This window comes from Cervus canadensis, chromosome 28 (genome assembly GCF_019320065.1).
Source record: "Cervus canadensis isolate Bull #8, Minnesota chromosome 28, ASM1932006v1, whole genome shotgun sequence".
NCBI lineage: Eukaryota > Metazoa > Chordata > Mammalia > Artiodactyla > Cervidae > Cervus > Cervus canadensis.
Genome location: NC_057413.1, coordinates 16,500,164 through 16,512,005, shown reverse-complemented (window position 1 = coordinate 16,512,005; position 11,842 = coordinate 16,500,164). Strand labels below are relative to the sequence as shown.

At 38.6% G+C, this 11,842-nt stretch overlaps 1 protein-coding gene and 1 non-coding gene across 2 annotated transcripts; one reads left to right on the top strand and one right to left on the bottom strand.

The window, feature by feature from the left end:
- Positions 1-415: 415 nt before the first annotated feature.
- LOC122429699 (placental prolactin-related protein 3-like) lies at positions 416-11,175 on the bottom strand. Its single transcript, XM_043450258.1, has 5 exons — positions 11,019-11,175; positions 5,616-5,797; positions 3,318-3,425; positions 1,384-1,563; positions 416-757 (listed from the first exon to the last, which is right to left on the bottom strand). The coding sequence occupies exons 1-5, from the start codon at positions 11,071-11,073 to the stop codon at positions 566-568; spliced, it is 717 nt and encodes a 238-aa protein (XP_043306193.1). The 5' UTR covers positions 11,074-11,175; the 3' UTR covers positions 416-565.
- On the top strand, positions 7,768-7,875 carry LOC122430184. Its single transcript, XR_006266264.1, has one exon. It is a non-coding gene; the product is annotated as a U6 spliceosomal RNA (small nuclear RNA).
- Positions 11,176-11,842: the final 667 nt, after the last annotated feature.

Genomic DNA, 11,842 nt, shown 5'->3' with positions numbered 1-11,842 from the left:
AGAACCCAGAAGGTCTAAGACAGCATCCTAACAATCTTCACACAGTTCAGTAAACCTCATGCTATTTGTACAAAGGTGTGAAGCACTGATCCTGTCTGGTGTAACACTGTGACAGTGGGCTGACAGTTCGCGGCTGGCTTTCGTAAAGAATCCTGAGGATTCAGTCTTCTTGGTAGCATGACCAGAACCATGAACAATTGTCTAATATTTCGATTCTAATAACTTGACCCAGAATAATTTTCTGTGATTCTTACATAATCTCTTAATGGTCTTCTTTGTAATGCCAGCTTCTGCTATTTGTGACTAATTTTAATAGGAGCTTCATTAAAGCTCCTATTTTCTCCATTTTAAGGGTGGATTTTCCTTTGATTTTATATTAAATGAAAATAAAAAATGTTAACAAATTGCCCTCTTAGATTTTGACATCTCTAAAGAGTCTGTGTTTATTTTTTTAAGAGAAGACCCATTTCACAGAGCATGTATTAAAAAGCTGTAAATTTCAAAGAAGCTTGCTATGGGATAGATCATTAGGAACATCTCAGAGCTAGATGGGATGGATGTGGATTTAGCACTTGTTGTTGATTCGGCATGCCAGGATCTTGGTGTATATGTCAATTTTACGTGTGTCCCTGTGCAGGCACTGGAACAGGATAAAAAATGCATAATGACGTGTTTTTTCATCTCTGGACGTCAGGGATTGAAGTTCTGTCCAGTAAATGCGAGCATCCAACATCTTCTTTCTGGCTGGAAAAATAACCTAAATACCCAAAAGATAATGACTTATTATGCATTTTATTAGTATTTGCTTATCTTTGTCCCTTATAATAATCAAATTAAGATTTGGACAATACATACAAATATAAAACTGTCTAAATATGGATTTTGGAGCCAGCCTATGAGAACACTATTAGCAATCCAAAAAGTAGATACATAACTCAAGTTTAGTTTTAACTTTCCCTTTTCTTACTTCCCATTCTCATCCTTTGATTTGAGGGGAACAGAGAAAGAAGACAAGTAGAACTTCAAGAGCAGATGTCCTGCAATACTTTGAGGAAAATGCTGAGCTTGGAAATTCTGTTCTCTAGTTCTCTTACTCTTGAAATTATTTCAACCACCTCACCCAGGAAGAGGCAGGCTTTTGGTGTAATTGTGTGCAATGCAGGGAAGGCTGCATATGTCAAAAATTGCAGTGAAATTCTGATTCCTTTACAGAATAATCTATCACTATGAATGACCAGGCTCCTTTATGTAGTAGCAGTCTAGCATATAGAAGTCATGAATCTTTTTCTTACAAAATGAGATATTTCAAGACTCCTTACCCATTACAGAGGTCACCGCTTTCATTCATGAACAAAGCAAGAAAGCCCTCTGCAGGATGCTCACCTGGCTGAATTGCCTCTCTATGAGTTCTTGAAGTTCTTGTACTTTATTCACATCCTCTCTGGCACTTGACAGGATAGGATCTGAGACTTCTATCAAATGTCGCACGTTCGTGACTAGATGATGCAGAGGTGGTTTCCAGGAGTACAGTAATGTGAGTATCCACTTACTAAGTTCTTCATTCTAAGCAACCATAAGAAACAGTCTCCTTAAGATAATAATAATTCAGTGGTTTTGGTAACATGTGATCTTTGCTCAGAGCCGCTGACCTAAAAAACTCTTGGTTATTCCAAGTGTATACAGAGATTTTTAATGGTAGTATAAGTTGCAAAAGTATAAAATGTAAGCTATTAGTTCAGACTTCACTGAATTATTAAAAATCTGGGTTATTTTAGGAACTAATTCTTCTGATGAGTTCTAATTTATAACATGAAGAATTTTCTTTTTTCCTCTGAAATTCCACCACCCACTCAGTGAGTTCTTTTATGTTTGTCTATTTGTGTGAGAGAAATCTAAGTATTTTATGACAAGTCAGTATGTGCCTGCAGTACCTGACCCAGGAAAGAGGCGTTCTGCCTGTGCCCACATCGTCACCCAGTGATTCTTTCGTCATATTAATGAATCAGATGAGTCGTCAGTATTGATTTTTAATCGGTAATTTGTTTTATGATGTTACAACAAAGAGACAATGAAGAAGACATGACATTCCTAAACAGGCTTTCTTTCCTCAGTTGATCCCAACACCAGCTCCCATGCTGGTATCAGAAGAGTCTGTCTTGTTGACATGTGTCCGGGCAGAAACTGGCACAGCGTTGTCTTAGTAACAGCATCAGTGGGATTCACAATGGAGGGTTTTCCCCCCTAGTTCACTACTACTAGTAGAATTGAGCATGAAAATCCTGGGGGCTGAAGATCTCTAGTTAATATGCTTGATTTCTTTACAGCTATGAACTATTTTAGTGGAAAAGAAGAGAAAACTGAATAGAATTAAATATATTAATGCACATAAAGTGCTTAGTAAAATGTATGGCCATGTAGTAACTCTCAATAAACTTTAAATTCAAGCTTATTGAAAAATCCCTCCTCCTCCTCCTCTTTTCGTTTTTCCTTTACATGATCATTCTCATTATTAATGAGCTTAAAAGAGGAAAAGAATGCTGGTATCATTAAGAAAGCTGTAGAGAGAGAAGGTAGTATTTTAAGGGGGGATGCATTTGAAAGTATTTTAAATAATGTTAGGACAAAGGATAATGCAGGAAATCAGAAAGGAGAGATTATAACGATGAAAATTTGGAGCTGCCTTTATTCATTGAGGCTTGATATGTAAAGTGTGTTGTCCTCAGAACAGAGGCAATTGTTGTGGTCATGAGAAGCAAAGCAATGCTTTATAGCCCATTGTGGGGGAGACTTACAAATTAAGAATAAATAGTGACAGAGGAGTCATTGAGAATGGCGAATGAAGGAGGTATCAGAGAAGTAGAAGCAGAAGAGCCTTGAAAGGCAGACGCAATGACTCGAGTGGTACAGTATACGACTCAACGTACGTGTCACTAGTAACAGGGAGTACTCAAAACTGGGGTGTGTTTCTTACATATTCATGAATTTTGCAATATATTTTACACGTGGAAGTTCCCATTCATTTCCTGTTTTCGTACAGTATAACAGCTGCAATCCTGTGTTGAATGCATTGGTTGAACTAAACTTGTCTGCATGGACAATTTATTAGATCTGTTATTTATTTTGCTACTACATATCTTTAGTCATCCCTTGATTTCTCTCATGCTTCATCAACTGCATGATATAATTTCTCTTCAATTGCATACGGTTTCTCCACTGTATTCTGCATGTACAGTTACCATTACCTCTAATAATCTGAAGCCTGGTAAGCTACATACTGTCTCATTTGAATCAGTGAAAAACCCAGGTGAAAGACTCACGTTCATCTGTTGGGCTTTTTCTCTTTCTTCAGGAGCATAGAGGGGATTGGTGTGGCAGCTCTTGGTGGCATTGATATGGTACTGTTTGCCCTGGGCATATCTTTCATACTGAAAGTGACAAGGCAATTAGTTAGGGTTGTTAGGCATTCAGTAGATAAAACCATTACCAGAACATTAACAGGTTGCATAGACATGTAATTTTTTTAACGGGAGGGCATCACAAATTTTGAAAGTCATTTTTTTCCTACTTTTCTATACATTGACTCTATGACAATGATTTTACATCTAACTTTCCTAAGTTCAACTTTTTCCCTTCTCTAATTTATTATTAATAATTTTTTTAGTTATTAGTATTTGAACCAAATATAGTACTTTTGTACCAATACTTGGTGCCTCCCGGGTGTCTGTAGTGGTAAAGAACATTCCTGCCAATGCAGGAGATGAAAGAAGCCTCAGGTTTGATCCCTAGGCGAGGACCATCCCTTGCAAGAGGGTACAGCAGCATAGTCCAGTATTCTTCCTGGCGAATCCTATAAACAGAGAAGCCTGTTGGGCTACAGTGAGTAGGGTTGCAAAACGTTGAACACAACTGAAGTGACTTACAATGCATGCATGCACTGATATTTAACCATTTAATCTCTTGTTTACTGTGGGTTAGAACCAATATATTCCCTTGTAAGAAGTTAAACAGTAATGACTTAGACTTATCTTTGAATCCGCACACCAAAAAGCTTAGTGTTCATCCCAGGTGCAGAGTACAATGTTGTTTATGGTGACAAAATGGTACGTCAGAAAAACAGGGCCTAAAGTTATAGGAAATACTAAGCAATGGACTGAGAATAATAAGAGTAGAAAACTCTAGCTAACACTTTGATAGAGAAAAACTAAAATTTAGCGAAAGTTATGAACATTTAAACATATTACTTGGAAGAGTTGGGGAAAAATGGACAGTCAAAAAAGGAGGATGAAACAAAAACTAGTCAGCAAAAACAAAAACGACGGGAATTTAATAGAAACTTTTAGCACCGCCTTTTATTAGCTGTCTGCTCTGCTGTGTGCTCCTTGATTGACCTAAAAGAATTAACACACAACTTTCAAATACATTCATCAGAAAGAGAATAATTATTTCCAATTGCAAACACCCCTTCAATTGTAACTGTAAACCTATTCACTGTAAATCTTAAACAATAATTTGTAGCATTAAAGAAACAACCAATAAGCGTTTTTGTGACCGGGATTCAGCTTTGTTTAACATGTTCCATCCACCCAGTTCACTGCAGAGCAGTTCTCATTTATTGGCTCTTTACTCTGAGCCTGGAGAAGAAAGCCCAGAGAAACACTGAAGGACCAGAAAATCAACATGCTTCGTTTTCCCTAATCCCACCTAAAACTGCTTTAGTCAGGTAGTATTATGGACTGAATGTGTGTTCTTCAGATTCATGTGTTAGAGCCCGAATTGCCAAAGTACTGTGTATTGAGAAGGGTTCTGATTTTGGGGACCCCATGGTCTATAGCCCACCAGAATCTTCTGTCCATGGGATTTCTCAGGCAAGAATACAGGAGTGGCTTGCTGTTCCATTCTCCAGGGAATCTCCAGAACCAGGTGTAGAACCCAGGTCTCTCCCATTGCAGGCAGATTCTTTACTATCTGAGCCACCAGAAAAGCCCATTAAGGTTAAATGAGCTCTTAGGGAGCAACACTCATCCAATAGGTTTAGTGTCTCCATGAAGCGAAACGCCAGAGAATTTTCTCTTCTGTCTCTGTGTCTGTGTGTCCTTTCCTCTGTCTCTCTTCCCCACTCCCCACCCTGTGAGAGGACGCACGGAGAAGCCATCCTGGGAAGAAAGAGTTCTTACCAGAACCTCACCTTTCTGGTGCCCTGATCTGGGACTTCTAGCCCCCAGAGCTGTGAGGAAACAAATTTCTGGTGTTTATTCCACTGAGTCTATTGTATTCTTTTATGGCATTCCTAGCTGACAAATACAAGATCATTTATTTTGGAAATTTAAAAAAGAAAATGAATGAAAGGAAATTGAAAAAGTTATTGCACTTATTAGGAATCTTTCAGATTTCACAAAACTGGTCCTTTCTTCAATTTCCACATCTCATGAGCTGATGGCATCTTTAACCTAGAGAGTGTGTTATTTGAAATTTGGCTGATGCAGCCCTCTTGTTGAAAGGATAATATAGCCCAGTAACATGAAGGTTCCTTCTGGGAGCCTGGCAGGCTACAGTCCATGGGGTCGCAGGAGTTTGACACGACTAAGCAACTAAACCACCACCACCACAGTACTTACAAACTCATTGAACATTATTGTGGAATGTCTAAGGATGTTGTGGGACAGTAAGGCGGCATCGAAATACAGGTCTCTAAGGGACTTCAGGGGGATGTCAAACACGTCAGGACAGCAGGACGGGCATGAGTTGCCTTGGCACAGGAGCAGATTCGACATGCCCAGCAGCAGGAGCAGGCAGGACCCTGTTTAAATAAAAACATGAGCCATTCTGAGATGATCTAGTCACCTGAGGTTATCAAATCCATCCTGTGGAGGGAAGCCTTCTCTCCCTGTTGCTCTGAGCAGGAGTTGGTGCTGTAGTAGCTGGGGTGGGGAAGAAGGAGCGCCTTCTGTGTGAATTTAGATGGATGATGACATTTGCACAGACAGATAGTTGGAGAAGTAAGTTACTCCCTACATTTTTGTATTGCTCCCAGAAGTATTTCTGTGCTCTGCAAACATTTGGAACTTAATTCTGAGCCAGAGTGTTTAGGCCATTATTTTAAGACAGTTTAATGTTGGGACTCTGCAGACTCTGAGCAGCCAGGTCCTCTAGAAGTTTGTAATTGTTTCACTCTACATTGACTAGTGCTTGAATTTTAGACACAGAAATGACAAGAAGTGTACAGTTGATCTGTGTGGTTTACCATCACGCTGGGGTAAGAGTAAACACATGACTGACTGATCGCTACTATTGAGTACAGAGAGAATACTATGAGAAAAAGGACACTGTACCTTGGATCTGCTAACTCACCTTCGTAACCCCATGCATGTCTTTGATACTTTCCCAAAAGCTTTAAAACATCTTAAAATTTGTGTTTTAAGAGATAGCCTTTATCTTCACTATGTTTATCAAGTTATGTTAATGAAGATGCAATGACTTGGAGAGGGCAAGTAATTTTCCCAGGTCCCATTATTAGCAAATGGAGGTGACTGGGCACCAATGCAGTCATCTGTTCACTTCCTGATGTCACATCACACATGCCTGTGGGCTCTCGGTCTGTGTGTGTGTAACCAGGACCACATCAGGAGCTGTGATGACTCTGCTTAAAGAGAAAAATATTTTATCTTTGACTGCAAAGCAGCAGTGACCATAGAACACTGGTTTCATCCACTTGTTCTGCTCTGTCTATAAAACACTCACTGTTAAAGTCTTTGACAATTATCAGTGTGTGGGCCTGGTTCTCCTGGCTAGCCTTTCTTCTAGGCAACTTGACAGCTCTTCTACTTTTATGCATCCTTAATCTTCTCATTAGGTTTGTTTCTTTGAGAAAATGGCAGGTAAATCTCCAGATGGTCATCCAAGAATCTTACCTCTCAGCACCCAGGACCCCCTGGTTCTGAGGACACGCCTGGCCTTTCCTGACTGTGACGTTTCAGGGAGAAAATCCATCTGTCTGGTCGGGAGCACATCCTGACAACCATGGGGCTGAGTTTTCGAACCATCTCCAAACATCTCCTCTTTGATAGGAGAACTAGACCTTCAAGCTTCCATGATGTATTGAAATATTTCAGAAATTATTCCTGGCCCTACCTTTGGCCAACAGAAGCATAAAATCATAGACTCTTGCAAGCGTGATTTTAATATTACTTTTCCTGTCCATGCTTTGTAAGTAAGTAGAATTTAAGACTGAAGTGAGCAAGAATTGAGTTTGGACAAGAGAACTGATAAAATAGAGATTTTATCCTCCTGAATGAGATCTGAACATGATTCTTTTTCCAGTTTACCAGAAGAGTGGTAATTTAATGAACAATAAGATAGCAGCATTTACTAGCTTTTCTCTGCTCTTAGTTTAAAGGGGCATGGTATCTAAGAATAAAATGGTTATTTAAAATTAGGTGATGAAAATCAAAGAAGTGATTCTCAAAAAGAAGACATATAAGTTGAAGAAATTTGGGACTATCTCTCATCAACTAAAGAGCTTATTGTGACAGGCAAGGAGAATAATAGCTTGTATAACATAGACATATTTGTGTGCATATATTTCTGTGCATGTATATATGTGTTATGCATAAACATATGCTTAATTCCTACATGGAACTTTGGATCTTATAAAAATTGATTTTATAACAGGCAGTAAATATAGTATAATACCCTAATTCCTAATGTAATTGATCATTTATTGGTAGATGACTAACTGTATGATTTTTCTTCTGTTAAAATGTTATTCGCATGTCTGCTTTGGTAGCACATATATTAAAAAACTGGAATAATACTGAGAAGATTAGCATGGCCCCTGCCCAAGGATGACACACAATTTTGTGAACCTTCCATATTTCTCTGTAACAACTTCGACATGTGGAATGGGAAAAAAAGTGAGAAGGAGATAAGAGCGAGGGGACATAGGTATACTATACCTATGGCTGACTCATGTTGATGTTTGGCCGAAAGCAGTACAGTATTGTAAAGCAATTAACATTTGATTAAACATTAATAAATTTAATTATTAAAACTGTTATTGGGGATCATATAACAGGTTCAGATGTCCATTCTGTGACTAAAGAGGATCTGACTGCAAACTGATGGTGCAAATTATCATTGGTTAGTGATTCATTAACTTTATAGGTGAATGAGAAAAGTAAACTAACAAACACTATTGTCTGTGATTCAGTGTCATAGCAAGCTATAATCCTTGTCTGCATTCGCTTTTAGGCGGTATAGCGCCCAAACTTTGAAACTGAGGCCGTTCCCAGAAGCCCACAGTCATGAGTTCTGTTCAGGGTTTCTGTTCCTGATGCTGGAGGCTTCTGTTCGCTGGTCCACTAGGTCTGAAAATTTCTCTCCTGAGCATTCTCTGGTTCTATCATGTGCACAAGTCTTTATATTTTGGTTTTCTAATTTGCTTCTCTTTTGATCAGACTACCAAGTCTCTTTACCAAGAAAAAGACATAACAATTTTAAATATCTATGTAGCCAACATAGGAGCATCTCAACACATGAGGAAAACACTGACACAAAAGGGGAAATTGACAGCAACACAGTAATAGTAGGGCATGTCAACACCACACCTATACCAATGGGCAGATCAACAAAACAGAAAATTAATAAGGAAACATATCCTCCAAGGAAATATTAGAGCAAACAGACCTAATTGATATCTTTAGCACATTCCACCAAATGCAGAGTACACTTTCTTCTCAAGTGCACATGGAACATTTTCCTCATCTTGGGTCACAAATCAAACCTCAGAAAATTTAAGTAAATTGAAATTATATCAAGCACTTTCTTTGACCACAACACTATGAGACTAGATATAGATTATAGGGAAAAAAAACAAACAACAACTTTAAAGAACACAAACACATGGAGACTGAACAACACATTTCGAAATAATAAATAGGTTACTGAAGAAATAAGGGAAATCAAAACATACCTAGAAACAAAGAACAATGAAAACATGATGATCTGTCCAGTAGATAACAAAAGGCAAGGGAAGAGAAGGGCAGCAAACAGAGAGGAGAAAGTGACATTTCTGCAAATATTCTGTCACCGTAAGACATAGTTCACAAAGGGAACTTTAAGGCCAGACAAAGGTGGGATTAAAAATTCTCTCCATTTACTATCAAAAATGTATCTTTGCATCCTTGAAACAATTATTTAATCTCCCTAGTCATCAGTTTCCTCCTAATATCAACCTCATAGAGTTGTTATTAAGGTAAAATAAAATCATGTAATTCCCTTACCAAAAAAAAAAAAAAAAAAAAGCATGATGATCTAAAACCTATAGGATGCAACAAATGCATTTCTAAGAGGGAAGTTTTTATAGTAATACAAATCCTACCTCAAGAAACACATTGAATAGACAACCTAACTTTACATATCTTTAACTCTTTTTAAATTTCTCTTATCAGTGTCTTAAAGGTTTTGTATAAAATCTTTCAACACCTTGCTTAAGTTTATTTCTAAGTGTTTTATCCTTTTGTGATGCAATAGTAAATGGGCTTGTTTTCTTTATCCCACTTTCTGCTAGTTCATTGTTAATATACAGGTAGGCAACTGAGTTTCGTATATTGGAATATAGTAAACATAATGTATGCTACATTTTAAGGAATAGACAATTTCCCACAAATAAGACATATAGATGACAAGTTATATGACAAGATGCTCAGCATTGCTAATAATCAAAGGAAATGCAGATCAAAAGCACAAGAGATATGACCTCATACCTGTTTGAATGGCTAGTACCAAAAATGTAAGAAATGACAAATGTTATTGAGAATGTGGGGGAAAAGGAGTGCTTATGTACTGTTGGTAGTGATGTATACCGGTGCAACTCCCATGGAAAAATACTGTGGAGGTTCCTCAAGAAATTTAAAAGAGAACTGTTATGGGATCCGTTTTCCCACTTCTGGATATATAGTCAAAGGAATGAAATCATTGTCTCAAAGAGAGATTTGTTCCCATGTTCATTGCAGCATTATTCACAGTAGCCTTGGTATAGAAACAATAATCTTTCAACAGGTGAATGGATTAAAACAATGTGATGTGATATATATAGGTAAATAATTTTTAGCCATTAGAAAAAGAAAGAAATCCTTCCATTTGTGGCAATCTGGATGAAACTGGAGGGCATTATACTAGGTAAACTAAGTCAGAGAAAGACAAATACCATATGATCTCAATTATAAGGAGTTTCACACACACACAAAAAAAAGATGGAACTCAGAGTAGAAAAATGATTGCCAAAGACTAGAGGGTAGGACAAATAGGGAGAGATTTTTAAAGGTTGCAAATTTTTCTGATTAAAAATTAATAAGGTCTGAGGATGTAATTTTGAGCTTCACGATCTAATCATGAGATCTAATCATGTGATTGAACAAGCTCTGGGAGTTGATTATGGACAGGGAAGCCTGGCGTGCCACGGTCCATGGCGTCACAAAGATTCAGACACGACTGAATGACTGACTCAACTGAAGAGAGTGGAACTTACCTGTGTACTCCTCAAAAAGCAAAAGTTAAACACGTGTGGTGATGGCAATGTTACTTAATAGGAAGGGAAACTCGTTTCTAATACACGCACAAATGGGGTGGACAAGATGATGGAGGGGTAGGTGTAAGTGGGGTACACCTCTCTGCACTAATGCATCAAGAATGTCTAAAGACGCAGTAGTTCTCACAGAAGACCAGGTGAATACTGGCAGGACTCCCTGACTACTGAGAAGGAATATCCGGATCCATACATAACTCGGTAGGACAAAGGAAAGAAGGGACGAGGAAGAAGGGGAAAGAAGGAGGAGAGCACGTGGGACCAGCCTGCACCTGGGGCTGAGGGAGCTGATGCGCAGGGGTGAGATCCCCGCGTCCATGGCCGTCCACTGAAATGGGGGAGTCATTTGAAGCTGTTGGGGAGTGAACTAACTAACCTGTGACCGTCAGAACGGAGTGAGAATCACATAGACAAGCCATGCTGCTGCCTTTCATACCTCGGACAGGGTTGTAAATCCACTGGTGTCCATGGAAGCTGAGAGCTGGAACCATGGGGATTGCGGAATGATCCCAGGGTGAGGACTCCTGTTGACCGTTGGGAGTCAGCCGGATGGGATGGGATGGAGGAAATCTGCTGCATCGAATGCTTCTTAAGGAAAGTCACGAGGCCATAAAAGTAGGGTTCAACTGCCTGTGGGGTAGAGCTATCTCTTTCTGCATGGTGGTACCTGTAGGTTGAGCAATAGAGAAAAACTTCAGTGAGGGTGGTCCTTGAGTGCCTGATGCACTAAGCAATGGAGAGTTTTGAATGTCTATATGCCCTACCCGACCCTATTCTCTGTCTCAATTGTGGGTTTTAGCATCATAATATTTTTATGAACTTAAATTTCTTCTGGTAGAGTTTCTGGTTTACAAATTAAGCTAATTCCTCACATCTGGCTCATTCTTGGTGTTTCAAGAAACTCTGAGAACCTTCCTTCCTCTCAAGGCAATACTGCCCTTTACTACCACTGCTGACTTCACATACTTTCACTTCTTGCCTACTATATTCTATGTCTTTCTCTATTCACTATAACTTTAGTAGTATGTGTCCATATGTTGCTATTAATATTGATAACAAATTATTAACCTGATGCACTAGAAAACCAGAAGGACTACAGTTACAACAGTAGTAATAAATTACCACCAAATTATAATCCATTATTGCTCCAGTTTAAAACTGACTTTCTATCCATATATTATTGAGGTCTCTCAACTCATTTTCCTTACCAGGTGGCTCAATTTTGAAATGAAATATAGAAAACAATGGAGTGGTCAACTC